At 55.9% G+C, this 27,716-nt stretch overlaps 5 protein-coding genes across 5 annotated transcripts; 1 reads left to right on the top strand and 4 right to left on the bottom strand.

Annotated features, from left to right (window-relative positions):
- Positions 1-279: 279 nt before the first annotated feature.
- On the bottom strand, positions 280-4,106 carry BESB_030240 (cell cycle regulator with zn-finger domain-containing protein; the record flags this gene model as incomplete). Its single annotated transcript, XM_029361692.1, has 9 exons — positions 280-395; positions 798-876; positions 990-1,065; positions 1,490-1,584; positions 1,999-2,250; positions 2,588-2,747; positions 3,119-3,186; positions 3,430-3,918; positions 4,014-4,106. The coding sequence occupies 9 exons, from the start codon at positions 4,104-4,106 to the stop codon at positions 280-282; spliced, it is 1,428 nt and encodes a 475-aa protein (XP_029215159.1).
- A 2,580-nt stretch (positions 4,107-6,686) lies between these two features.
- BESB_030230 (mono- or diacylglycerol acyltransferase) lies at positions 6,687-8,837 on the bottom strand (the record flags this gene model as incomplete). Its single annotated transcript, XM_029361691.1, has 6 exons — positions 6,687-6,791; positions 7,044-7,170; positions 7,328-7,470; positions 7,901-7,994; positions 8,327-8,454; positions 8,817-8,837. 6 exons carry the CDS (start codon positions 8,835-8,837, stop codon positions 6,687-6,689), a joined length of 618 nt encoding a protein of 205 aa, XP_029215158.1.
- A 1,572-nt stretch (positions 8,838-10,409) lies between these two features.
- Positions 10,410-10,493, bottom strand: BESB_030220 (uncharacterized protein; the record flags this gene model as incomplete). The annotated part of the gene is made up of 1 exon (XM_029361690.1): positions 10,410-10,493. One exon carries the CDS (start codon positions 10,491-10,493, stop codon positions 10,410-10,412), a length of 84 nt encoding a protein of 27 aa, XP_029215157.1.
- A 2,324-nt stretch (positions 10,494-12,817) lies between these two features.
- BESB_030210 (diacylglycerol acyltransferase) lies at positions 12,818-15,297 on the bottom strand (the record flags this gene model as incomplete). Its single annotated transcript, XM_029361689.1, has 6 exons — positions 12,818-12,922; positions 13,094-13,220; positions 13,570-13,712; positions 14,115-14,208; positions 14,502-14,629; positions 15,019-15,297. The coding sequence occupies 6 exons, from the start codon at positions 15,295-15,297 to the stop codon at positions 12,818-12,820; spliced, it is 876 nt and encodes a 291-aa protein (XP_029215156.1).
- A 4,614-nt stretch (positions 15,298-19,911) lies between these two features.
- BESB_030200 (protein kinase, other) lies at positions 19,912-24,953 on the top strand (the record flags this gene model as incomplete). Its single annotated transcript, XM_029361688.1, has 7 exons — positions 19,912-20,924; positions 21,221-21,341; positions 21,503-21,637; positions 21,846-22,064; positions 22,307-22,622; positions 22,917-23,534; positions 23,707-24,953. The coding sequence occupies 7 exons, from the start codon at positions 19,912-19,914 to the stop codon at positions 24,951-24,953; spliced, it is 3,669 nt and encodes a 1,222-aa protein (XP_029215155.1).
- Positions 24,954-27,716: the final 2,763 nt, after the last annotated feature.

Here is a 27,716-nt window from a genome sequence, read left to right as displayed (position 1 = left end):
CGCTTCTCATGGAGGCACGCCCTAATCACCTCCGCCAAAGACGCGCCAGGAAGTGAACTCCCTCCACACTGCCCCATCTGACTCTCCAGAGGACCTGCTGGAGGACAGATGAACTGATCTGTTCGGCGCTCTCAAAGCCAACGCCCGGCTCACGAGGCCTGGAAAATGCACAGCTACCTATCGTAGGCATCCAATTCCGCATTCCACGACCGAGCCTGCACATCCTGCGGAACCTTCAAAACCGATTATTCTGTGACGACACTTCCACCCCGACACGCCTCAGTCCGAGGTTGATTCGATGATCGGCTCGAATGCCCGCGTACGGGACATTCCAGGGGTGTAAAGCAACCGCGTGTCCTCGGTGATGAAGTGGACGCCGTCCCCCGGTCGATTGTCTGCAAAAAAACCACAAAGCAGGTCGAATGGTGAGCAGACAGTGCTGTCTCCAGCCGACAACTGCTTTGTCAAGATTTGTGGAAACGGATTCGCGCGGCTACCCTAAACCTTAAACCCCAAGCGATGTCAGCGCATGTCGAACTGAAGAGCTGCCAGCCATCGGAGAAGCGGGGCTGCCATGGTGTAGCTGCGTGAGAGTGCTTCATCTGCCGAGGTGAAAACGACGACTGGGGGACTCGTGAGGGTGTATGCGGGTTCGCTGGAGATTCCACGAGGTCGGAAAGGTGAAACCCGTATCTCATATACCGTGTCCTCTGCCTCAAGCCTGCAATCTTGCTCAACAACCTATGCCGCCGCCTGACCCGCGCCCTCATCGCACGACATGAGTACGCGGCGCTTACCTATTGGCAAGAACCAAACCAACGGATTCGTTCCGAAGGCGTCCGTGAAGTTTTTCCAGCATCCCTTATTCCACAAACTCTGAAGACAAATCCAAGCAAAGAGCCAAACTTCACATCCCAGTTGATATGCGCTGCGAAGCACAAGCCATTTGACACTTCACCGGAACGCTACATCGGGCCTCTAGCACTTACTCCTTGATCAGGGACGCGCGGGCGTTTGAACTGCTTCTCACAGAATTCGATCGTTGTCATGCCGTTTCGAACAAGGCTGCAGGCGAAAAGACATGAGGCCATAATCCAACCCGCCGCATATAGCGACCGACCCAAGGAGTTACAAGCTGGTGATGCCAGGAAGCCATGTGCGGCAGCAAAGAGTCGCTTCGTGCGCGCAGACACTCTGAGTTGGGTGACTTTGACACTTCATGTTTGACAGTGACATCACCGGAGGCCATGCTTCGTGTGCTGCCCCCTCTGCCGCCCCTGGCGTAGCCACGCAAGAGGATGTAGTTGGACTCGCACCCGACAAAGTTGCGCAAATTCCCACGGAACCCGTCGAAGATGCCAAGAGCTCCTTGCCATCAGAGGTCAGTCGCCTGGGGTGACCCTACGGTACTGTAGGCGCCGCGCCGCGCAAGGTAGACTAGTCGAAATCAACAAAGCTGGGCATGTCAGCCGTTTCGGTTTGAACTTACTGAATGTGAAAAAGGAAAAACCCAGTAATAAGAACGCAGAGAAAGATATCGAGCGTCTCGGCAAACAAGACCATGAACATCTTCTCGAACTCTGTCTGATGAATTGCGACACAGACCCACAGCATTTCCGCGAACAGACGTCTCAGCCAGTGGAAAATGTCTTCGATATGAAGGGAGTCACTCTGCGTCGAACGCCAGTGACCAGGTGGGGCCCTTTGACACTGCTGCAGCTCGCAAACCCGTTCTATCTCTGCCTCACAGTCTTTGTAAGTGTCTGACGCGTTCGGCTACTCTCTCCATCACTCCGTCCCTCACTTGCCTCATGTTCTGCTGTATCTAGCGGCGGGGGGTTTGCGCGTAGACCTCCCTTGGGCTCGAAACAAAAGGCTGCGGCTGCGCTGCGGAAACGTGATGCAGTGTAGGGTTTACGATTTAGCGCTGGTTGAATGCGTTTACGGCTGCGACGGTGGGCGAACAGATTCTGAGGTATGGTACAGCTTTCCACTAACCTTTTCGGATGCCACAGCGCTTTTGACGGTTTCGAACATGCAGATCGCAATGAGGAGGGAGTCAAGGGATCCGTATATTAGCGAGAGCATGAAATACTTGTGGTTCCTCCAGCCAACGCAATTATAGATCCACGGACAGTGGTGATCCATCTTGAGCACGCACTGACGGCAAACCCGACAATGATGGGCTCGATCTGGCTTCAAGCGACGGCACCACTTGCAGTGGCGGCGCGCGCCTGTCTTCTTTGTTTCCTGTAAACAAGAAGATGCGCCAGGAAACTGTCGATCAAGCAGCAACGCACGGATTCCCCCTCACTTACCTCACCTTGTTTTCATGCAGCTTGGGACGCACCTATTCGCCGATATTAAAGCGGCCTTTCAGTGGAAGCATGCACTGCGACGTCTCCGGTGTTGCTCACAAGAATGACGCCTCACTATGAAGGGCTTGGTTGAGACGTCAAGGTGCGGAAAACACAGCTGGCTGTTGGAACGCGGTTGCACGGGGAACCCCTTTACAATATGCCCTGTCTCGCGGCCGTCGTGAGAGCCACGTATATACCGTCTTGAGGCGCCCCCCATGAATGCGTACCACGGCAGAAGGAAGTCCTTCAATATCAGAAGCATCTGACCCGGTGTACGACCACTCCTGTGTGTCTGGAATGCTGCCTGGCGGGGTTATTACTGCTAGCCAGTAGGAGATGAGGAAGAGCATCGTCAGAATGCCGACGCTGACAAGTTCGAAGAGACCGCTGATAGGCAGACGCACAGCCAAACTTAAGACTGGTGTAAAGAGCTGCGAATGAGTCAAGCGCTTCAGCCGATCATATAGTGGTCAGCTCAAGGCCCCCGAGCGGAACACCGGAGAAACGGGACAGGTTGGCCATCGTTCTGCAAACGACGAGTCAGAGAACAGTTCATGCCCTACATACTTGGTAAACCCGGAAAGCGTCCCCGTAGAGAAGACGCGACTGGTAATCTGTTTGGAGGTTCCTGAACAAATGCCGTCGTTGAGCTCAGACGCGGCAGCTGGAGCATGCACAGTATAAGTCTAGCATTCAGCCCCGAAGTTGTAGGCGCGATTACAGTGATTTCAAATGCTAGAACATAGGCAGGTGCTTACCGGTTGTAGGCCGAAGCAAGCTTCATCGACTGAGGAAGATTCAGTTGCAACAGGGGGACAGCGTGATACTGCAAGCAAGAGTAACACATACAGCCTGACAACTCAGCTTTGATGATGCGGCATCGGTGAATGTCCGAGTGTCGCGAGAATTAGTTTTGGTGGTCGCGTGGCGTCCTTGCTCTGGCCATTTTTTGTCTCGTGGCAGTGCCGGCCCATGAACCCGGGGCAAATGTTGGTCGGCTGCGACGCTCAAGACAGGCGCAGCCTGGGGGCCCTAAACAGACAGATGCAAGGACAAGCAGCGAGCTCACCATCACAAAGACTGCCAAAATATAGGCAATCAACACCATGAGAAAGACAACAGGGAGCGCGCGGAGCCATTGGCAACGCCGCGAGGGAAGCAGCCGGGACGCCACCGTTGGAGGTGAAGCTGGGTGGCGGAGAGGAGTCTCTTTCTTCATGGCGGAGAATCCCTCCATGGAGCTCTGAGGGGTCCTCCGCGTGGCCGTGGCCAGTCTGGACGGAGAACTGAGCGGCTTCCGGGCGGCGCCGTCGGTGGAGCTCAGCGGCAAGGGGAGGCCTGCGACCGGGCTACCCGCACTCAGAGCTCTGACCAAGTCCATCGAGGGTGCACGCTCATCATCGCTACTGAGGGCGTCGTCAGAGAGCTGCTCATCGCTGGACAGGAACCCAGCTATATAAGCGTGACCAAATACTTCCACCGTATCACAGGTTGAACCATGGTCAGATTGCTGAAAGCCTCCAAGCGCATCAGAATGGGGCGGGAACTCCTGTGGCGCCTGTGAAGACGTCTCAGACGCAGCCGAAGTTGTGGCTTCCGACGCACACCCTCCTGGCGGACGGTCTACGTGGCTTTCAGTGAGTCGACCCAGACCTGACTCGGCCGGAAGGCCCCGAGGAGAAGTCGAAAGAAAACGAATCTCTTCATGTTTGCCTGGCGAGTGAGGGATATGGGGTGGGGTCGCATTCGGGGCGAACGAGTCCACAGATGATAGAGAGCAGAATGATTCACGGCGGTTCTCATCCCCGTCTGTAAGAAGCCTTCCTCTCGTTCGGTATCTCACGCTAGGGCACGGCCCACCTGAACTGGATCCAAGGGGAGTAGTCTGCTGCCCTCGTCCTCCCTCAGTGAGGGGAGGAGAGTCTCCGTCTGTCATCACGGCACACGCCGCTCAAGAAAAACCCAGCAGGGAAAGGCACAGGGCGCCGCAAGAAAAATGTCATTTGAGCGATAGAACCTAGAGCAACCACCAGACTCTAAGGTGCAAACCGCATAAAAATGATTCTTTGACTAGACGATGATTACGAAGTTTTGCCTTTTCAAAAGCCGTGTGTTGGGGGCTGGCGCAGTGCGTTGCGAGTGGCGAGACTAAAACGAACGCCGACTGAACCCGTTCTTCGGCTGCCCATCTCAAGACGATCTCATCAGAAGTATCTGCGATGTGTCGACAAGATTGAAACGCATAAACAGCCAAAAGAGACCACATGAGAGGGAACACACCGCCCTGATAAATCGAGGCTTGTCCTATACATGGCTTCGGCTGACAAAGCGGCTGTCCGACGGGGTAACAGTGACGCATACGGCCGCCGGGCCGAGACGCGTGCCAAGGCGCCTGTGGCGTGGTCAGGTGATTCTTTCACCGCGGGATGGAAGATATAATGCAGCTAATGAAAACGGTGAAAAAGGGAGGAAGGACACGGGCGATTCGGTCGTAATTCACCGTGCCATTTTGCGCTGTCTTTGACTGGCCGCCGGCGTTGCCGGGCACTCAAAAAAAAAAAAAACAAATTGAGCTGGCTGAACGGCGTGCGTATTGGCCTCAACAGAATGCTACCTTACACGATTTTCGAAGAGAATCAGGAGATACTCTGGACAGATCCCTTGAAGACATTGGGTTCCCAGCCAGCAGTCGTGGAACCCGCCACAAGCAGCTGAGCGTAAGTATCAGGCCTTGTCTTGCCTAGCCGGTTCGCCGGCGTGGTAGGCAGCCATGAGGCCTGCGGTTGACGCCTGGAGGTATATGTCGCCGTTCATTGAACATTCGAAGGATCGACAGGGTATCGCCTCCTGTGACTATGCGCAACTTCGCTCAGAGATGGAATCGCCATGTATTCGCTATTTTATCCATCGTGACAACCATATGCTTCTCTCAAGTGCCAATGCTAGGGCGGCGCGCTGTGGGCGGTGACCAACACAGACGGTGCGCTGTCTAGCTCGCCACTCCTCGTCCCCCCTAATGCCCAGCGACGATAAAAGCAACGGAGATGCTTGAGCCCAACAATTCTGGAGTGTGATGTTTTGCATCCGTGTACCGCGATTAAATCACAGTTCACTGGCTTGTACGAGAGAGGCATAGTGGGATTGCTGTGGTCTCCGCACCAGCTGCCGTCACTCACCTCGTTGAGTGTCCACACTAGTGTGCGGCCTCCTAATGGTCGCTCTGGGACGGGAGGTAGCCGGCCCAAAATATCTGCGTATTTTGTTTATCGTAATCATATAGGACTGCCGAACAGATGATGAGCACTGACTTTGGCAACTCCTTTTGTGTGCAGGAGGGCGCCATAGCGCCTCACATTGAGCACCCCGCCCGGGAGGAGCCCGCCAGGCTCGCTCGTATGCTGCATTGTGCCCAGAGATATAGCTACTATGGTTCATGCTGCTCCGTTTTTTGCCTTCCTTTCCAGAAAGGTGCTCGTTTAGTGACAATAGTCACGGCTGCGCTTCTGCAGCTTTATATGAGTTGCGGGGCATTATCAATGCCTTGCGACAGTGCGCAAGGACCTAGAGGGGGGAAGCGGCCAACTGCCGTAGCTTGGCGGCTCTCCGAAAGCAAAAGCTATCAAAAATGACATGCTGCACCACAAAATAACGTACAGATCTTTTTTGTTGACATGCACGGCAGGCGCCGGAATAGCGCCCCATCGGTTACCCTGTCCTACGGATCCTCTGCGCTTAGTCAGCACCGGCTCCTCCGGGTTATTGTTTTGTTGGTTTCCCCAGCCGACACCGAGACACGTGGTGGAGACTGCATGACATTCTCGCACTTGGCTCCGCTGAAGATACAGGTCCTTTCGGCCACTGTGGCGCTACCATCCGTACTCTCCCCACGTGACGGCGGCATGCCTAAATGGCAAGACCTGTAGTATAGCCAGCTCCACCTTCTTGGTGAAGGTCATAGACCCGGCTCCGGCACGCCACAGCCGATTACAAAAATCAGCGATACTGTAAGCTGGTTCAGACAGGGCGCCTTCATGTGTTGCTGTTTCAATACGGCAGCGTATCGGAACGCTTTGTTATGCTTAGAGCAACGTGTTCAAGTTTGCTGCAAGGTTGCTCAAGACAGCGACCGTTTCATAGATTGTCGCACGCTTGCCGGTAGCACGGACAACAGAGCCTAGCCAAACTCCTTCGCCGCAATCCCGAAAAAAGAGGACAGAGTGAGGTGGAGTATTAAGAGGTCGCTGGGCATGCATCGCCGTCAGTGCCAAGGCGGAAGCGATTGTGGCGTTGGGAGACCCGAAGCGACAGGCGTCTGTCGCGTCTTCTTCACACTATCTCGAGCGTTTTATGCTGCCAGCCATACAGCCCTTTATACGTGTGAAAAATTCTGTGTACCTCTGCGAGAAATTGCTTTTGCGCTGCGTCGATGTCCTGCAAACGAAAGGACGAAGGAAAAAGGGACGCTCGCCACATGAGAGCCACTGTGTAGCACCAGCCATCCAATACTTCGCATCCTTTTGTAAACGATTTTCCCGAAAAGCAGAGAAGAAGAAGCTCTCTGCAACTGCATTCTCTGTGTGGACACTACGTACCGTATTCGCCACACACGACATCCGTGTTGTGAGGAAGACGGTAACCGCTATCCCACATTCATCCCAGCGTTGGGCGCCGGAAGTAAAGTACCTGTGAAGAAGGATGCCGAATTTTTGGCAGCCGTAGTGCCTTCCCAAATACGTAGAGCAAAGGAACCTCAAAGGATATCGGCAACCCGAATCTTCCATAAAACACTAGCAACGCGGCGCGGAAGAGCCTGAAGCAGGGGGCAGCACAAAGGTAAGGTTCAGCGTGTCTGCAGTCCCTTCGCATAGAGGGCAACCCATGCACGTTTTTGTAAATGGTGACAAGACAAATCGTCAGCCAACCTGACTTTAGGATTTGCCACTTCTTCGAGCAGGTTGATGACATACCTTCCGAGAGGCTGTAGCATGCTGCTTCCCCTCGCAAGCCTGAACGTCTCAGTGTTGCCAAAGCAGTAGATGGGGACGATCTCCGCACCCGTCTCGAGAGCGAGCTTCAGGAGACCTTTCCTCTCTATCAGGTGCAGGCACTCCTGATTCAAGAACGAACAAAGTGCAGGCGGTCCGATCCCTGTTACTGGCTGCCTTGTTCGATATTATTTTTATAGATAGCAGCACTTCACCAGTACCAGCGCTTCACCAGTTGCGAGAGAGAGATGTTCTTTCCGGCAAAGGGATTCTTAATACGGAAACTCGTTCTGAATGTGTACGAAAGGGGCTAGGCGCCAGAGGGAACCTCTTTTTTTTCCAACGGCTCTCCCTTATCGCCGATATGATACTCCCAGAGTGTCGTCGAACCGACTGAAACTCGTTCCTCGTGTATGTTGTATTCATGCGAGGGCTGCGAAAATACACGTCGGAGCATGCGGATTTATGGACTACCTAGCCCGCGTGAAAGGGAACTATCTGCCGCAGCGGCCTTGTAACGGAACAACGAGTGGTTGCAAAAAAACCTGGTCTCACCTTGTTAGGGCTGATAGAATACATTTCCGCGATCCCGCCGGGAACGATAACGACGCTCTCTCCGTGATCAGCTAGAGCCTTTCGCAGTTTTGATCTGCACGAGGTGGGTACACGCAGTAGCACAAGGAAAAGGAGATGCACGAGCACTCGCACGCCTCATGCGTGGGATATTTATCGTCGGTTTTGATAGTTATGCCGTGGGTGGAAACTGCCTCGAACGGCGCTATACTTCTATTAGGGGTCGCATGCATCGTAACTCCACTGGAGGCATAAAGCCGACGGGTCTCCTTCAGTCTTGCCGGTCGGCTTGGCAGCTAGTCACAGAAACTGGAGCACAGGAGAATAGCTCGCACCCTTGTTGCCCACTATTTGAGCGGCATCGTACGGATAGCATCCTCAGGAGAATAGCTACTTTCAGGACTGTACCGAGTAGCGTCTTGCGCGCCGGTCGCGCAGGCGAAGTGGCCCCATATTGGCACATGCTTCACCACCGACGCGATAGCAACTCGGAAGCGTCCAAGAAGCGAATTGAAGCCGTTCAAGGGCAGCAAAGCCTGCGGGACAGTCGAAAGGTCAGCGCATGCTTCCGCATTCGGTTAACTGCTTCAGAGGGCGCTGCCACAGGATGACTGAGTCATGTGACGTTTCTGCTGCCAGTGGATCGCTTCCCCCGGAAAGTGGCCCTTGATGACATCTGCTGAATTGCGCGGTAACCTCAGCCACCTGCCTGGAGTAGAATGGAATCAGACCGCGTTCTATTCATCACCAACGCCCCGGGTTCGTAACCTTTTTGCTGTCGCCAATTTCATAGGCGAACTCATTTTCGAGGGAAACGCCCACGCTATGACGTCGGCTCTTGCGTATGAACTTGGTATATGTATGCACGTACGTCTCTAAGGGCGATACACGTTCTTACACGCAGCTGTGCAAGATGCATGGCAGAACGACCCTCGGGACGCATCAACACAAGTAACGCCTGCCGTTGTCTTGGACCCCGTGCAAAAATATTGACGATCACTGCCCGTACTCTATGCCACATTACTATGTGTAAATCGTCGCAGACCCGACATCGTCTCCAGCACAAGGGGATGACCGGGAGATTATCTTCGATGGGACAGCAATCGATGATTCGGTACTCATCGAAAGATGATCGGCCTTCCGACAGCGACGGAGCAAACAGTCTTGCTGTGGGAACGCCCGCATGTCAGAAAGTCTGTTCGTATTTTGCGTCTTGAAAAGAACGTGGACTCACTTGCGCGACGGGTACTATGCCATGGGGGAGCGCAGCAAAAATTACTGGCCGATTTGTGGGGAGACGTTTTCCATCCTCCACCACGACGGTTGTACGATGGTATTTATGCAGTAGCTTCCATATGTTCCAGCGTCTTGTTGGCCCATACTCGGGAATGGGGCAGAAAATGAGGAGAGAGATGCACACAAAGAAAAGTACCTTCCTTCTTCTCGTAGTGCAGAATTTTTTATAGAACATGTATCCTAGAAGGGGTACGTGAACAAAGGAACCGAGAATTAGCATCTGCAGCAGAAGGAGTCGGAGTCTGTCTGGCCTCCGTGTAATGGGAGGCGGGAAAAGAGATGGATAGGTGCGCCATAGATGGCCGTGCATAAGACTTCTGTGCTCTTGCGATAATGACCACGATGAATAATCCACTGATCTGAAAGGCGTCAAAGTCTCGCCTGTTGTCGATTGCCCTTGTCGAGTAGTAAGAGTGTGGCTGAACACTCGCGAGGTTGGAGAGGGCACAGGAGAGGCAGTGGGCGTCGCGACTGGGCTTTGCTGTAGCGGTGTCCACACTGCACTGACTGAAAAATCAGGATTATCAAGGTCTCTGCCGTATCCGGCGAAATACAGTGATTGAGCATCAATCACGCGGGGTACGCCCAGGACTGAAAGACGGTGGAGAGGCAGCATGTGTTTGCCGAGCCCCCCGCAATGAAGCGTACAGTTCCTTTCGCCGCTGGTTTCCAAGCGTCTCAGGAGTCTGTTGAGGATACGCGTGGGGATGACAAACGGACAGGAAGGGGCATACACCGGTGAGTGCGTGCTCACTGGAACAGGCCGCAATATGAAGGGAGGCGCGCGTCCCCCATTTTCGGTTGGCTGTCTGTCAGACGACATCGTCAGATGCCATCTGTAAGCATGCCACGTCCGGCGCTCCTTTGGAACCGACTCGCTTTGGATCGCCGGCACGAGAAGTGGGAAGTCGACTGTCACGTGCACTATGCTGTAGTTATGTGGTCTACGTAGCCGTCGACAGCTCGAGAATAACGTGAAGTGAAGACGCGCAGCACGCATCTACAGCATTTGCCAAGTATATCGCGAAGGAACTGTCATAGAGGTCCCCGTAACGACGAACGGCGACTCGCGACGAAGCAAATTAACGTGACTTTCCACTGGTACCTGAATTGTGAGCCAAGTGACATTTTTTGCGCGACCAGTGCCACAGGGAAGAGGCCCTGCCGCGTGCAGCATGTGGTAGACAATATAGAATCACAGGGCTCTTTCCATGAGAGGGGCTCGCGATGAGCTGCTGCTGCGTTCATTCAGATGTCCGAGATACTCCAGCCAGAACATGGCTCCTTATGCCGAGATTGTGGGCAATCGGAAAGCTTAGAGCCTCAGCGATACCAGTCACGTAAGGCTGCCTAACGAGGCGAAGCGCGTCAGGTGAGGTCTCGAGTTCTAACCTCATGTACGAATCGGGTACCAACATTCACATTGCAGGAGAAACAACCAAGCGCTGGATGAAGAATGCGGTCTTTAAGACACCAATGAGATGCATATGCAGCTGTTTAATTAACATGTGGCGCGGTGTTGCTGACTCTATTCATGCTGCAGCAAAGGTCGCTTCAAAAACTCAGGGCAGCATGCATGCTGTCTACCGGCTTCGGCTGGACGGGTGTAGAAGCGTGGCACGTGAAGCGTACGGGCGGCTACAAAATGTGCTTGCTGCTCTGTCGAAGGAGTAGCCGCTACGTCGTTCGGCCGGAGGTTCAACCAACGCTCACTCTCTAGAGGTCAAAGAGTCGGTGAGGCTGCGCTGGGGGAGCGTCCAAAAGGGTCGTCCGCCGAAAAACAGCGACATTTCCCTCATTTCTCTTTATGCGTATTTGTGACGCCGTCATCCATTATACTTCCACGGAGAAATATTGGGTATTCAATGAGGATATTTCAGATGTCGATGTTTAATAAAGGGACACGCAGCTGTCTCCCGATGGAATGGCACAGAATCCATAGACCCCCCCACACATGCCCCCCATAGCTACCGTAGTTATATTGGTGATGCAGAGAACTGTCTTGTGGGCGTTCAAATCAGAATCTGGATCAGTTGGCATTCGTGGTGCACTGTAAATCTAAAAGCAGAAGCAAGGAGAAGCTTGAGCATTGAGTCCGCACTCTTTACCGGGACCTGACGTAGGGAACGAGGTAAGGAAGAACCAGGTGGATATCGCTAGTTCCTTTGAAAGACATTGCAGATTCATGTGGGTACAGGCGACTTTCTCGGGTGCTACAGTAACTGATTTTCTGGCGCTGCCAAGGCGTTGCTTGCCCTTCTGTCTCCCTTGAGCTGCCGCCCGCCATCTAGTAGGACTCGGTGTGCAATACGCCCCTATGCATCGACCTATACTTGTGCAACTCGGACTGGTGCTCAAATGGCGTCCGCTCTCTAAACCGCAGTTTCCGTGAGGGGCCGGAGCACGCTGCATTTGCATCCAATAGGACAAAAACAATGGTAGCACATCTCCCGCTCGTGCGGAGCCGTCATGCTTGCTTCCGTGCCCCCGGAGAAACTCGTGTCCTTATCTGACACTAGCACTGAAATGACTGCCTTTGCATGGATATTGTCGGAAACCATCCATTCGTCGTTCTTGTAGGCGAGCAGCCTTACCTACGTACAACAGGTTTGTGCGCGTAGTCCCCTACCATCCCCAAACGATATGATGGCCACCACTGGTCTCTGTTCAACGTCTGATTGCACTGAATTGCTCTGTAAACGCATGAGTTAGTTGTGGTTTTTTTAATATTGACCTCTCTCATCGAACTACAATTGAGTAGTGAGTCGATTTTGCCAGGAAGACTAATAAACTCCATCCTCTTAGGCATCAAGAGGTTGCCTCCGGGGGTTGAAACTCCGTGTTGAATTTAACCGGGTAAGCATCGAAAAAGTGCAAATGAGTAAGACAGCTATCGCAGTTTATCGAAAAAAAAAATTGGTCTCCACGAAGCTCCTCTGCGTCTCCAGCGTGCACGCCCCGCCGGTCAAAATTACGTGCGGCGCAGATCATTTGCCTTTTGCAGATACAGGATTGCGAAAGAGGTACCGAATTTGAGATATTCGGAGAGAGCAGCTTACGAACATGATCCAAATAGATTGTTCTGTTCCTCAGAATTACGGGATCGGATAGTCAACGCATGACATGCAGCCCGAGTGATGAACGCTACATACGGATTAATAGACATCCAGGAGACTGTGTTCGCGGCTACGATAAGGATTCTCTGATGACAATATTATAGTCGGGAACACTCGGAAAGAAAATAAATCGTATTCCCGGCGCGACCATCGTACATGCAGGAAACAACTTGTACCTTTTATGAAACACCATGAATATGTTAGGTGCACGCACCCAATTCTACTGCCACCCACCAAAACATCTGCAAAGAGAGGCGGCAGAGAGTGGCTACTATAGAGTCTCTCCTCGGACGGCCCGTTGAGATGCAACGTCACAACGAGCCTCATAGGTGCCTGATGACAATACTCTCCATCCACCACACATCCTATAGAGCCGGACGGTTATGATGATGCGGCTCTCACCAGGACCGCAATGCCGCAGAGACAGTTCCGATTGCTCGGCATTACTCATCCCCTCAAGTCGGCCCGGTGGAATGTGACCGTGTTCTCATTGAATACTAAGCTCCTTTGTTTTCCAGCCATAGAGTCCTTTGTACGTGCTGAAAATCCGCCTAACCTCTGATATGTAGCGCATATGAGCGATTTTGACGTCCTGAAAATCCACCGCATAGCATGCACAGTGAGCGAGACTAACCAGCATCTTCGCTGGTTCTAACTTCACTCTCATCATTTGGGCGCTATTTATAGACAGACATGCCGTGCCATGGCGCTTGAGAGACCGCAGGCCAGCCCTTTGTGAGAGTGTGTTACACCTGAAACTGACCTCCGATGTGGGATTCTCGATTTTTGGGAGACGCATAGCGCGGCCAATGACATACAAAAGCGGCACCTCGAACGGTATTGGCAAGCCAAAGCGACCGTAGAAGAGTAATATGGCCATTCGAAAGAACCTGAAAGATTCCATAAAGAAAGACAGAGGCCGACTTGGGGTTCCTGATATGTCACCGATGATCATTGCAGACAACCTTATTAAACACTCCCCGGCGTGTGCCCATGGGTAACGGGGTAGGACGCACAACTCCCGCTTTTGCGAGGGAAACGAGGAGTTGACGCTATTTGAACTCACCTCGACGGACGCAATGACGTAGCACAGCAAGAAGCAAATACACACGTGCAGAAAGACGTGCGTAACAACATGAGACCACACGCGTTTGCGAATCTGCAGACAGCACCTTCGTCTGTCGCGCCCAATTCCGGTACGGTATCATCGGCTCGGAGTCTGGAAACACGGTGATTTACCTTGCAAGGGTTTGGAACCTCTCGCTTCCTTTCAGAAGCCTAAATGTCTCGGAATTCCCGAAGCAGTAGACTGGGACGACGTCTGCTCCTGTCTGTAAGGCAAGTCTCAGCAGTCCTTGTCGGTCCTTCAAATGTAGTTTCTCCTGAGGAAGGGCGGACAATGAGGGAGTTACTTGCAGAGTGGCGCATGTACACGATTTCATCTCCCCCAGGTAAGGACCGCAGAAAACAAGCATGTAACAAGCGCATGCAAACAAATGACTTCTCGGAATACTCAGGAAGCGACACGCCAGCATTACTCTGCCGTTGCAGTAGCACGGACGCCAACATGCAAGTGCGGACTGAGGCTTTCAAGCCAACGAGGCGGCTGAAGTGTTTCGCGGTACGCACTCCTTCTGCAAAGCCAGCAAAAACTCCTCGGTGCACGCAGACCAACCAGTTACGCTTCTGCAATACGGATGCGAAGCCGCGCAGCTGCTATACTTCAGGCAGAATTGTCGAAGGGGGTACTCATCGTCAAAAGAACTAGTTGCTTGTAAACTTACTGTTTTCTCATCGACAGTGTACATCTCTGCTATGCCACCCGGAGAAATGAGGATACTTTGGCGACGACGAGAAAGGACCTCCTTCAACTTAGTGCTGAGAGCCAGGGCCAAGCATCCCCCGAATGGCAGCAGAGTTTTGTGTTCAGGATTTGGTGTTCTCTCACCTGACTCGGGTTTGTCTAGCTACAGTAGGGCCGCTTGCATGTGGCAGGTCGGGTAAAAATCAGATCTTAATCTAAAATGAAAAAGCCGACCAGCGCATGATCTTCGAAGGAGCAACCGCCTATTGCTCCAGTAGACACAGGAGCAAGACGTAACGTGTCCTTGCAGGAAGAGCGTGGTAGCCAAGAGGCAGTGATGCATAACTAGAAATGCTATTCGGTTTACCCAGATGCATCCTCGCTGCCGACAAGGCGCGAGAAGTGACCGTAGACCGGTACGTATTTCACGATCGAAGCGACCGCAATGGTGAAGTAGCCCAGCAGTGAACCGAATTCACCGGTGGGAAGAACAGCCTGAAAGGGGAGAAGAGAAGCAGACGGAGCAAGCCTCGACGCAGCGCTGCTGCACACTTGTTGCGGCCTTTGCTCCTGTGTCGACGTTTAACAAACGCTCGCATGCATATATCGTCAAGCCTTTTGGTGAATCCCGAAGTGGTATCTAGGGGAATAAAGAACCATTACAACTGGTCGCAAATCCACATTCTGGCTTCCGAAGTGCGTTTCTGTCCAAGAAGATATGATGTGTACGCCAAATAGCATAGGCAAATCTGTTATCCGCCCGAAGGGTCATGGAAGACGTGCAAATGAACCTAACATTCCAACATGATGCGTTTCCGCGTGCGGGAGCAAGTCTGATTGATGGCATGGATCTAGACGCTCTGATATGAGGTGGTGTGCAGTACCTGTGCAACGGGGACGATTGCATGAGGAATCGCTGTAAAAATGGTGGGCTTCCGCGGGGGGAGGCTCTTGGCATCTTCGACAATGACTGTCGCGCGGTGATAGCGGTGCAACAGATTCCACATCTTCCACCTTCTCGCACGGAGATTCCGGGGCATCGGACAGCAGATAAAGAGAAGCAAAATGACAATGAATGCAAGATGCCGCCGCCTGGTGGTGCAATATCGCCGGTAAATCAAATACAAGATCGCAGGGATATACAGAAACCAACCGTTCAGCATAAACTGCAAAAAAAGCGCCCGAACTCGTTCTGCCCTGGAGGTGACAGGGGTTGGAAAAAGCGAAGGATATGATCGCAATCTCCAACTCCTCTCCTGCCCACGAAGCAGTCGGTGCAGGACCGGTACACGTAGTTCTTCATGTTCGATAAGAGACAGAAGAGGCGAATGCAAGCTTGGACTCTTCGGGACTCCCAGGTCAAGATAACCACGTTGTTTTGAGGAGGTCTCGTATAGCACAGTCGCCGGCGGTAAGATCTTGCGTGCGACGGCTAATTTGCTTTCTTGACTTTCAGACAGTGTCGGCAGTTGTAGTGTCTTTCGCAAGTCAAGAACTAGGGGACCCTCAAGGGAAGGAGGCGTGTGGAGGCCTCTATCATACGACGAGAAATTGATGCATTCGCCGTCGATCACACGGAGATTGCGTAAGAGTGACAGGCGATGCAGGGGTAAGGCGTGACGGCTACCTGGAATCGCACCCGGCAGTCGTTCGCGCGGATAGAAAAGTGAGTTAGGCTGATGGCTTCCCTCACAGCAACGACTATGACTAAGTAGGCGGGACAGGACAGCCTGTGGAATAGGGAAGAATGATGAAACCGAAGATGATTCTAGCGGTCTCGTTTCCCGGTGAAGTTCAACCAGCGGACCATCCGACGCCCTTCTGCGAGGGGTGGATGCAAGAGCAGTCGGCATATTGTGGCATTATTATCGCTGCCACCTAAAAGTCAAAACGAGAACACTTGCCCAAGACAGCGCAGCGCATAACCTCAGCGGCTGCATCCTGACACAACGCTTGTACCACGAGGCAGGGGGAGCGCACAATCGACTACGAATAAACAGAAATGTGCTGGCGCGAGGCCGAGCTCGAAGAAAGCCAAGTGGGATATTGCCGACAGAAGCACGTACGCTCAAACGGGCCACAGTGGTCGGTTTCACTAACCGTGACTCCTCATCACACAGTAAACGGAGCATCGCGTCTCGGTTTTTCAGACTCTCCCCCCCTTTAGAAAGCCAAAAACAGTGGTTGTTCTCATGAGGGGCACTGTGCAAGAAGGAATTCCCACGGGCTAGTTACAGGCCACTATTGATTTACGATACAGTGTAGACACAGCTGGAGAGACCCGCCTTGCTGCGATGGCGTGCCACTCGATTGATTGACACAGTGCGCCTGTGAGACAGCATCGCTGCAGAATTTCCGATCGCAGAAAGTCCACTCAAACACCGCGTCCAGCGATCCTCGATTCTGGCACACTCACGAGTCCAGCAGAAGTGGAAGAACTGAAACCCTCTGCATGCGACGATACAAGCGGACCACATTGGGCCTCGTGGCTTCGACGCCCAGCATGTCCTCGTGATACGAATCATTTTTCTTTCGTACCTTCACCATCTACGCACGCGCCTTCATTGCTCAAAACTCACTGGTACACGAGCCCGGCAACACGGTGGCTGTTGGAACAGTGGTCCAATAAGAGTGAAGTAGATATTAGCTCCGTAACTCAACCGTGAATAGAGGCCGACGACACAAGCACTCTTATATATGTCGAGGGCGCCAGTCGAATTCGAGTTCGTCGTCACCAGGGGACCGCCGACGTCTTTATCAGACTTCCGTTCACGTCACACTTCCTACCTCCAACGTAGCGAGCGCCGTGCCACGGATTTGTCCTGCAGGCATCACTTCAGGGATGCTGAATCTCCGTCCAGTATACCATCGGAGTGAGTCAGGAGAAGGAACGGGTTGTTGTTAGAATAGGCGAAAAGAGTTGCCTCTCTTGATGAACGCTGCACCGGCATCGTGATTGTGGAGTTTCTTGCTGCCCACAGTAAACTGTTCTGGCCTGTCAACCCTCCACACTGCATCTAGTGTGACTACACGATGTCAACGTGTTTATTCGTGCCCTTAGCATAACCCAGTTGCCTTTCACCCTCCTTTAGACACGTTTTGCCGGTCGCCTGTATCTCCCGCCTGCAATTTCTCGCACACATGTCTTCATGAGATATCAAAAGGCACAAACAACGTTGCGCTTGACAGAGTGGATGCCACGTCACTTGCAACTGTCTAGCACAACTCAAGAACTCCGTACAGCTGCTCAAATGCGGAAACTATTCGCATTGCTTAGGACAGAATGACACGTCACGAGCATTGCCACGGTGAACTAGGCTTTGTCTCAATCCATGGACATCCATCCCCCGCAACGGGATTTCTTTCGTGAAGCAGTAAGTTTTTAAAGAAGTTGCCCATGCGCGTAGGGGTCCGAGCACTATCGTACGAGCGCCCAGAATGCCGCGCGGTCTGGATAATGGCTGCCTGCGACTTGCGAAACCGCGTTGGTTTCTCCTGGCAACTAGAAGACTGGAACTGCGATTTCAGCTTGCGTAGCGTTCGGTGAAGACGCAGGCCTCGGTAGCGCCAGAGGACTCGTGTGCCGATTTTGAGGAACGCTGTTTCTTTTGACAGCTTCAAGTCTCTCCGTGGAAACCCGCGTAAACGCATACATTATGACGGGACTATCGCAACTTTTCAACTTCCACGTTCCCCGATATTTAGGAGAGGCAGAGTAGCTTCCACCGTTTGCGCTGCCCCTCTGTCCTGTGTTTCTAGATCAAGACGTCACCTGTCTCGATCAACACCCGTCCGTGCCTCATCACGGCGCCGAAAAGGTGGCTGCAGCCACCCCCCCTTCTCACCTAAATGCGATGTCAGCTCGTCTTCAGGCGTCGGACAAAACAACCGCGAGGACTATCTCGTTCGGTCACATTTCACAAGCCAGCTTCGCTCCCGATTTCCTTTCCCGCTCTTCCGCATATCCAAGTGCAGGAAACTAACCGTTCAGGCTTCGTTCCCGTCACCCGCGCGGGCGAGGACTGGGTGTCGCACGTCTCGCTAGAGATACGACCGCTTGTAGGCCTCCTGTTTACCCCCGCCCAGCAAGACGCGCCCAGCTGCAAGGTGCTTTGCCTCGAACTCTGCAAAAGACGCGAGGCTCCTTTCGAAGAAGCGCTTTTTCTAGGTTATGTCTGCGTTGGTGTCAGCCTGACCGTGGAGTTGTTTGCCTTTCCTTTTGGAAGACGTTACCCCGTCGACCACCTTTTTTCCCTGGCTGGACACACGCAGCTTCCTGAGCAGGGAGCGGGACGCGGCCCCCGCGACGCCCACATCTATGTGCACCCCCCTCACGCGTTCACTAGGAATAAAGGAGCATACTTCTTAACTTTCTGTGGATTTCCAAGGCTTCGTCTCAAAAGTCTGCCGATCTCGCAATCTGCTGTCGTTCGTACTCGAAGCAGGTAGCTCCGAGACGGAATGCCCGCCAGGGAGCTGCTCGCATGCAGGCAATCTTCCAAGAGAATCTTTCTCCACCGCCCCCCGCTGTCTTGTGAGTTTGTGCACCGCCCGCAGCTGAAAAGCTTTCATCTCTCACTAGCGTCTAAATTACATTAAGGAATCACGGCCAGAGTTGGCACCTTGCGTTTGTGGGACACTGGAGCTGTGGCCGGCGGAGGTTAGTCAGCGGAGTTAGAGTGTTTCTGGTGGTTCCGCGCCTTCGTGTCCGCTGCCTGTCCTGGTTCCTGTCCCGCAACCCTAGTACAGAAGATCGACATCAGGGAACCGTGCTATAGTTTACGCTCTTCCAGAACTAGGCGAGAATCGTGTGTTTTCTGGCGATGAGTTGTTTGTGCGTCTCACATGACGCGCTGACGTGTAACCCGGCCGAGTCCAGGTCATCCTGTAGAGTCTGTGAACGTCTATCGTCGTGTGTTAATAGTCAGCGTGGGATCCGGAGTGCCAATCGCTTCTCAAGTGTCTGAACGTTGTGCTCTGAAGGGCATTCTCTGACTCAGATGAGTGCATCCCAAATCTCAGTGCGCCATTTTAGAGCCGCTTACAAAGTCGCCACACACACCACTGTACATCATTTTTCTGTTCTCGTGACTCCTGCCGAGATCCTTCACTTCCGCGTCAGCTCAGTCCGCTGCGTGACGATGTAATATACTTTCCCTTTTCCCTCTTCTGCTCTTTCGCCCAGGTACCCTCCTACCTGCGAAGCCAGGACACCCGATCGCCGAGTAAAGTTGACCACCGTCCTTGCATTTTCCTCGCATTGATCAAGGGATTTTGTCTTTTATAACCGCACTGAGTTAGACATATTCTCTTTCGAGGACCTGCAAAGAGATACTCGTTTTATCCTGTTAGATATCTGCGCGTCCCTCCCCCTCCGCCCCCCCTAGTCTGACAGTTCGGAGTGACTGTGGATCCAATATGGGCATGCCCGGCAATTCACACTGCTAACTAGCAATGAGCTGCTAGTTCAGATCCGCTTTGGTGCGCCAGCAGGAGCGACTTCTAGCCGATTGCTGGATCTCGACCCCAACCCGCGGACGTTTCCTCTTCTGGGTTCTGGTGTGTGTTGCCGCGCGCGCGGATCGCGTCGGGCTGTCAAAGCAAAACAGCTCACGACACTCGAAACAGTCTCTTTCCCCTTCCCTCTCTCTTCCGTCGCCGAGATTGTCGTTCCGCGGATCCTCTCGCCTGCGCCGCGCTTCATTCGCGAACCTCGTTGGAGGTCGTCTTCTCCACGTGACTCTCGTCCCTCCGGCTGATTCCCTTGCCTCGCGAGCATGGCGGAATTGGGGGCAGGTGTCGTGACCACCACCGCGCCCGCTGTCCTCGGCGGATACACAGACTCCGCATTTGACTTGGAGTCTCATCCTGGCCCGGACGCGTATCTGTCTTCGGGTCATGAGCACTCGCTCAGAAATGGCAATCCTCGCCTGCGCGCCGCCGCGGCTGTGGCGGCCAACCAGGCTGCGCTTGCGAAGCCTGTAGGCGCCCTCCAGAGCTTTCCGAAGCTGCTCCAGCTCGACTCCTCGCCTGTGTCCCTCCCCGGGGGGCCAGCGAGTCTGTTGACTTCCGCGTCCATGCCCCCAGTGGGGTCGCTGTCTGCCGTCCCTTTCTCCTCGTCATACTTGAGCGACGTGCTGCCGGCGCCGGCGCCACCCTCCAGCGGCGCAGACAGCGTCTGCCGAGCGACCGCTGCGAGTGCGTCCGCACCGCCCTCCCACGCCCCCTTCGGCGCATGCGACGGCGCCAGCACGCTCTCGAGAGGCGCGATGACGCGCGGCACGTCGACCACGATGGCAGCCTCCAACACCAGCAGCACGAGTGCGCCCGCAGGCCTTTGGAGGACGGGTACTGCCGGCACGAGTGGGTGCGCGCCTGCGACTGACTCGCTGGGGGAGATCAGCACCGTCAGCAGCAACGCGAACAAGGCTGCCGCCCACGAGCCCGCGAGCAACTCGGCAGCGGTGGCGGCAGGGGCCCCGGGCGTGCCAGCCGTCGCGGCAGACGCTCCCGCCCCCGAGGGGGCGACGACTGCGTTGCACACGGCCGTCGAGAAGCCGCCGCCGCCGCGGGCGAGCGCCCCGCGAGCGGACGAGGGGGCTGTGGCGGCCCCAATGGCGGCGAACGCGGAACAGTGCTCTTCGGTGATCAGACAGATCAAAGACATCCGCCACCACTACACACTCGGGCGCAAACTCGGCTCCGGGTACACCGCGAGCGTCTACGAGGCGAAGTGCGTCGCCACGGATCAAATCGTCGCAATCAAGGATGTCGACAAAACCAGACAGAGGTGAGGGAGGGAGGGGGGGGGGGGGGCGCTCCAGACTTTCCGCACTGCTTTACCCCGCTTACGACCCGGGAGAGCAGGAAGCCGCACAGGCTGCTGCGCAGATTTGTCCGCTTCTTCTGTATAACTCTGTATGCGTGGAGATGCGCGTGTAGAGCTGTGGGCACTGGGAGGCAGGGACCGCCGCGCCTCTGTGCCGCGAGGCTCTTCTTGTTGCAGACGCGGGAGCAGCTGAGTTACACGGTCCTCGCCTGATTGTATATTCTGTCCTTCTGCGATGTGTGCTGCGGTGTCTTCAGGCTGATTGCATGTGACACCTACTACCGGGCGGTCTACGAAACTCTGGCTAAGCTGCCGCCAAACCGTCACCTTCTGCTCCCACCGATCGCGCTCCTGGAGACAGAGACGCATTTCCACGTTGTGAGTGGCGGTCCCAAACGTAAAACGGCTGCCGGCAGTTGAGCTATACGCGCGGTCAGAGAGGGAGGGCAACGTCGGCTTGAGCCTCGGCAGCCGCGGAGAATCGTGGCGCGGAGCTTTCTATCACGCGCTCGAAAGTGGCTACTCCGTTTGTGCCGCAGGTCATGGAGAGGTGCCACGGAAGCGACATGGTGGAGTACGTGCTGAAGCACCCGCCTGCTGGCATCAGCTCCTCTGCCTGCCGGCGCCTGATGCAGCAGCTGCTTCTCGCTATTTACGTTCTCCACAGTCACAACGTAAGGCTTCAGCATCCAGCTGCAGAGCCGCTGCAGCGGCCCTCTCGGTGCCCCTGCGAGCTCTCTGGCGTCTAGTGCACTTCGCCCAAGCAGGCGATCGAGGGCGCTATCTGTTTCTAGCGACCGCGTGCGAGCGAGCCACGAGAGGCGACGGAGATCCAAACCCCCCCCGTCTGCCTTCTGCTGCCGTGTTTGGTACATCTCTCAGGTGCTGCATCGGGATATCAAGCTCGACAACATTATGTTTCGCTACCCCCACGTGGAGCCCGCGCAGCAGAAGAGTCGCAGCAGCGGCGGCTCCAGCGGCCACGACAACGAGGTGGCGCTCATCGACTTCGACATGTGCCTCCTCCTTGACCGCCCGGACCCCCCCAAGCCACTCCTGAACGCGAACGAGATCTCCGTCGTGGGCACTCGGGAATACATGGTGAGACTCGCGAGCCTTTCGCAGTCGCGTGCCTCTCTGGCGCTAGCGTGTAGGCTTGGGCGGGAGAGAGTGACGCAACACAGATCCTGGGCACCTGCGCCGCCGCGACTTGCCCCCATCGTTAGTGGGCCCCTGCGGACTCCGGAGTTGCCTCTGGCAACCTACGCAACAACGCGCAGCGCTTCCGCGGCCAAACATCGAGTCTCACTCGAGCCCACGCTCTCCCCCCTTCTTGTGCGCAGGCTCCTGAATGCTACAAGGGCCACTACAGCACGGCGTCAGACATGTGGAGCATTGGAGTGATTCTGTACGTCCTCATCGACGGGCACTTCCCCTTCGACGTGAACAACTGCACCAAGCAGCAGAACGCCAGCGGCTCCAAGCAGGGAGGCGGCACGACAAACGACGCAGACAAGACTAGCACAAGCAGCCGCGACATCCGCCGGCTCCTTCGCCAGGGCGTACGCTTTGAGCAACGCATCAAGGATCGCCACCCGCTCGCGGTCGACTTGATTCAGCGTCTCCTGACCTACGACCCCACCGTTCGCCTCAGCAGCGGTAAGTCGCCGAAGGATTGACTCTTTCTAGTATAAAGAACAGTCGTCGCAGGCATCGGCGACCTCGTCGCTTGGAGCCTTTTTGAAGCGCGCGGATGCGTCGATCTGCGTGCGGGCTGCGGGAGGAGGGTGCTGTGAAGGCGGCAGATGCCGACGACAGTGTCTGCGTATCTGAGACCCGCGCGGGCTGGGGGGCGACGGCCCTGTCGCCGTGCCCGATCGCTCCACAGACACCAGCGCTGAGTCCCCTATGGAGTCGCGTCGCGGGTGGAACCTGCTGTGTGCGTTTTTGCAGCTTACGAGGCCCTGTGCCATCCGTGGCTCTCCTCGGTCGCGCCGCCCATGCCGCGGGCGGGCGCGCCGACTTTGGCGCTCCTGCCTGGAGCCCTTCTCCCTCGTCAGGGCCTGCCTGCGTCGGATCCGAGTGCGCACGCACACAAAGTCGCGAAGCTGCACACGGCGCGCACGCAGCTGCGCTTCGCGGGGGGCTCTACTGGGTCGCATGTGGCGGCCCCTGTCGCCGGCTGCGCGGGCCCCGGGGCCTCTGCGGGGGACTCGGCCGAGGGCAGACTGGCATACGACGTGCGTGGCGAGTCCAACGCCTTCTATGAAGCCAGAATGAGCTCGGGGCGGTCCTCCGCTGTCGGCGCCGCCACGCGCCAAGCGGGGCTTGCGCACGCGGGGAACCCCACGGCGACCCTCCGCACGGTGCTGGCGCTCGGCGGCGGCGAAGACTCCAAGGCCTCGCACTCGAACGCCGCGACGCCCTCAGGCCTGACGCGACCCAGCAACGCCGCACTCCAGCACAAGCACCTCGCCGCGGCGGCCATGCTCCTGCGCAACCCAGGCCAACTCCCCGCGCCGCTCGCCGCCGAGTGTGAGCCCGCGCAGCTTTTTATCGACAGCGCAAATGGTGAGCGACACGCCCGACCGGCGGGGGGATCCGGGAGCGAAGGGGGGGGGGGGGGGGTTTAGGGTACAGAAATACGGTACACCTGTGCACAGGCCGAGTTTCTCTGGGTGGCATGTGCGACACTTCGTCATTCGTTTATTGCGCGTTTGCATGCGCTGTGTTGTGCCTGCAGATATGGTGGCGGAATTCGCGAGTGCGTCGCCGAGCTCTGTGCGTCAAGCGCCTATGTACGCGGGGGGCGACTGGGCGGTGCCCCTTCCGCAGGTCGCAGCCCACCGACATCGCCGCGGCGAACAGGTGGCGTACAGCGCCGGCCTCGCGTCGACTGGCGAGTCTCATTCGCGCACCTGGCCGCCGGAGGCGCTCGGGGCGGGCTCAGCTGTGGGTTTTTTTCTGCCAAGGGCCTTCGAGCCTGCGCGGGAGGCGGCCCGCGACGTGCACGGGCATCCCAAGTGCCTGCAGCAGCTGGGGGGCTTCGAGGGCGCGCAGACGCTGCGCGGCGTCGCGCCACCGGATCTGCGTCTTTTTCTGCCCGAGCTAGGGGACGCTCAGGCCTTGTCCCACCCGGCTGCTGTCCCCTCGCCTCACAGCCTGCAGAGCTCCGCAGCCCACGGCGGCGCAGCGGACTGGCGGACGTTGCTGGCGATGCAGCGCGCGTCGTTCCAGCGGGGGCAGACGCCCGAGGACTCGACGACCGCGAGCGCGGCGACCTCTTCGCCGCATTTCTTCTCGTCTCCCCTGGCGGTTTTGGGCTTGATGGGGGCAGCGTGCGGCGAGACAGCCTCCGCGACTCGGAGTTCGTGGCGGACAAAGACGAGCGCGCCCGCGCCCCCGCCGTATGCCCCGGAGCATGCAGCCGCAGTGCAGGAGTGCGTCGACGCGAGCTACGGCGGGTTGGGCGCCGCCGCAAAGTCGCTGGCCGCTGCAGGCGCGTGGACGAGTAGTCACGCGGCGGCAGTCGGGCGCCTTGTCAGGGTCCCGTCGCACCAGCGCGAGCAGCCCCAGAGCGGGGGCAGGGCGCCGTTCGCTGGCGGGAGCAGCGGAATTCCTCCGCTGAACTACCTGCAGGGGCCTGCTCCACTTTGCCACATCCCGCCTCCGCAGCCGAAGCCCGGCGAGCCGGCAAACGCGGGCACGAGACTGACCGTCGCCGCTCCCCGACAGCAGACGCAGGACGCGGGGCTGGGCGAGTTGGAGAAGAAGCGCCAGGCGAGCGCCAAGCTTGGCGGTTTGTCGACGGATGCGGCGGCGTCGCTCGCTGCGAACTACGCAGCCGTCCCCCACGGATTGCAGCAGCAGGGGCCCTACCGCACGCGGCAGACGACGCGCAGGTTCCTGCTCGCGGGCGGAGGGGCGGATGTCGCCGCCGTCCAGGGAGGTGGCCTCGGGGCGGTCGCCTACTCTGCAGAGGCCCACTGATGAGCTTAAGGCCGTAGAGAGGGAGATAGGGCAGGGAGACTGGCTGGAGGCGGAGAAGAGCTGAGGGAAGCCTAGGGACTCGACGGTCTTTTGAAGCAGCCCGACAGAGAGGAGAGGAGCGTTCAAAGACACGTCCCACGTGTAACAATCGGGGGCTGCATTTGGAACATGAGTCACGGCATTGACCGGCAAAACCGGCGCCTGCGGACGACCTCCTGCTGCCCCCTTCGAGGCGTCTCACCGCTACGAGTCTACGGTGTCGATGAATCGACGAAGGAAGGGCTTTGGAGGGGGGGTCGCCACGAAGAGATTAGGAAGCGAGCGGAGGGCCGTGTAGATCGAAGCTTGTGCGATCATTTGTGCTGAAGGGGCACATGGGAAAACAATCGGCTCTCCGCAGCCGTTTTGTGAGACAGTGTCTCCGCCGCCCTCGAGACCCTTGCGCTGGCAGTCTGGGCGTGGTCGCGAGGCTGTGAAACCTACAGAGGGATATATTTTTTACCCGAGACGTGCTTCAAGATCAGCATTCGACAGAAAGAGGGTGAGGGGGGAGGGGGGCGGTGGATTGAAGCGTGAGCCGATGGGGCGTTACTGGCGCGGTGGTAAACGGCCACGTCTTCTTGGGCGCCACTTCCCACACGTCAACTGCCGACTCTTTCGCGAGATTCAGGTCAATTCTGATTGTATTCTTCCCGTCTGCAGTGGCAGACGGAGACTTGTCTTGTCCGTAACTCCAGAGTGTAAACAAAGAAACGAAGCTGTGCCATTGATGCTGCCGAAAGAGTCAGCCAACACCGCTACAAAGCAAAGATTGACGCAAAACTGCTGCTCCCGCAGTGAGCGCATCCTTCACTCCACTCTTCTGATGCACCAGACACGGCTTCTTTTCGCATGGCGCCGCGCAGCGACTTCTCACTCAAATAAAAACTCACTTCTCAGCTTGCTGCTCTGATGCGGACTTCACGGGTCATGATGCCGCAGCTGACATCGGCTCAGCAGCGAAGCTTCTGAGTACTGCGGAGCGCGTGCTGCTGGGCGTTCGAAACAGCGTGTCTTGTGGACATGAAGTCTGCATTTTTCGCTGAAACGGTGCTTCCACGCAACCCTCTAGCAGTGCCCATTGCGGCTGCTGACGCTGCGCAGTTCTCTAGGCGCCAGCTGATGTCATGGGATGCTTCAGCAGACGCTGGTTTGTGCGATGCGTGTATCCAGACTGCTGGGATGGAGATTCACCGCTAGCGAAACTCTACCTGCTGAGCGACGGACTCCCTCGGGATATGTTAGAGCCGGCTTTGCTAAACGAGGAAGCAGCTACCCAACCAGATGCTGCTCCCAAATGAAGCGAAAAATCCATTTTCATGCTGCTGATGAAGAGGATGCTTGCGAGGCCATACTCTAAACCGCCCTGTACCTGAACCCGCCGTCTGGCGCGGCTGCTGGCCTCGAAGCTACTTTCTCATCTAGTTCTGCGGGTGTTTCGTGCTTCAGCGATTTTAACTTAAACTCTCCGGGCTTGAGTGCGTCCACAGAACTCCACGCAAACTGTTCGCCAGCCTCCCCTGCGCTGTCCTAACGCGAACTGTCAGGCGCAGTGGTTCGCGGTATCGCCTCGGGGGGGGTTTTGCTTGACAAAAGCTACCTCTAGGGCGGCAGGATGTTGCGTAGGAGTCTTCCTCCAACGGAGACGGGCGAGGAACACTTGTTTTCGTGAGGTCCTGGCACGAGCAGAGAACGGCGTCTGTCTCGCATGCGGCGCTCCCTTTCAGACACTCCGTCCGCAGAGAAAAATGCGCGGCCGAGAGAGGAGGCGAAGAGTCAAAGAGCGGCATGAACAGCCTGATGCGCAAAATAGAAGTTCTGCTTGCGTGAACAGCCGTGGTCTGGGAGTGTTCTCAAGCGTCAGTCCGAGGCTCATCGGGCACGAACTCTCGTCGCTCCGTGAGAAAAGTCCTTGGCGCTTGGCTGCGAGAGTCTCATGCATGCTAGGTGAAGAGAAAGAGCACAGGAAACGGTTCTAGTCAACCTTGTAGGACATATAATCCACCAGCGGAAGCTGTAGCATAAGTGGAACCCCTTGGCTGTCAATACACGTGCGTATTATTTACAATCATGAGCTTTACATAGAGGTACTGTAGAATGCTTTTGGGGAGAAACAGCGTGAGACTGCGTGGCTGAGTGCCAACTCAATACATCCGTCCATCGGAGACGACGTCTTAACTTCTTTCCACGCGTTCCTTCAGAAGTCTTCACCTTTTGAGCTTTGCAACAGAGACTAACGAAGGCAGGAAACCATTGTGCGGTGCTTTTCGTCGTTTTTTGCTGAGGATCGGCGCGTTCCTGCTTTTTGCGGCTTGTCTCGGTTCTGTTCCCGGCTCAGCGGCTCGGCCTCCATTTTAAGCTGCGCGACTTGGACTGCAGCAGGTCATTTGTCCAGACTCAGAAAGTCGCAGTAAAGGTATTCAAGGGTAGACTTTGAAGCTGTGCGGCAACCGAGCTAGGCGGTAGAACAGTCGTTCACGCGTCCGGTGGTCGCCCGACAAGGTAAACGAGACGAGCATCGAAAGCGATATGGACAAGCCCGGACTACGCAGATGCCTCGACTCGATTAGGCTAGACCTTGTGATGGGTTGTCGCCTCCCGCGCGGGGATGTGGCTTCGGCTACGACGTAAAAACCGATCTTTTTGTTTCGCAGAGGCCAGCGTGCTGGACGTCCTCGTTCCTGCCTTCACGCGACTACCTCTATTCCTTCTTTTGACTTCTTC

Source organism: Besnoitia besnoiti, chromosome XIII (genome assembly GCF_002563875.1).
Source record: "Besnoitia besnoiti strain Bb-Ger1 chromosome XIII, whole genome shotgun sequence".
NCBI classification, from domain to species: Eukaryota; Apicomplexa; class Conoidasida; order Eucoccidiorida; family Sarcocystidae; genus Besnoitia; species Besnoitia besnoiti.
The sequence above is the reverse complement of the archived record's forward strand: the minus strand, read 5'-3'. Positions and strand labels throughout refer to the sequence as shown.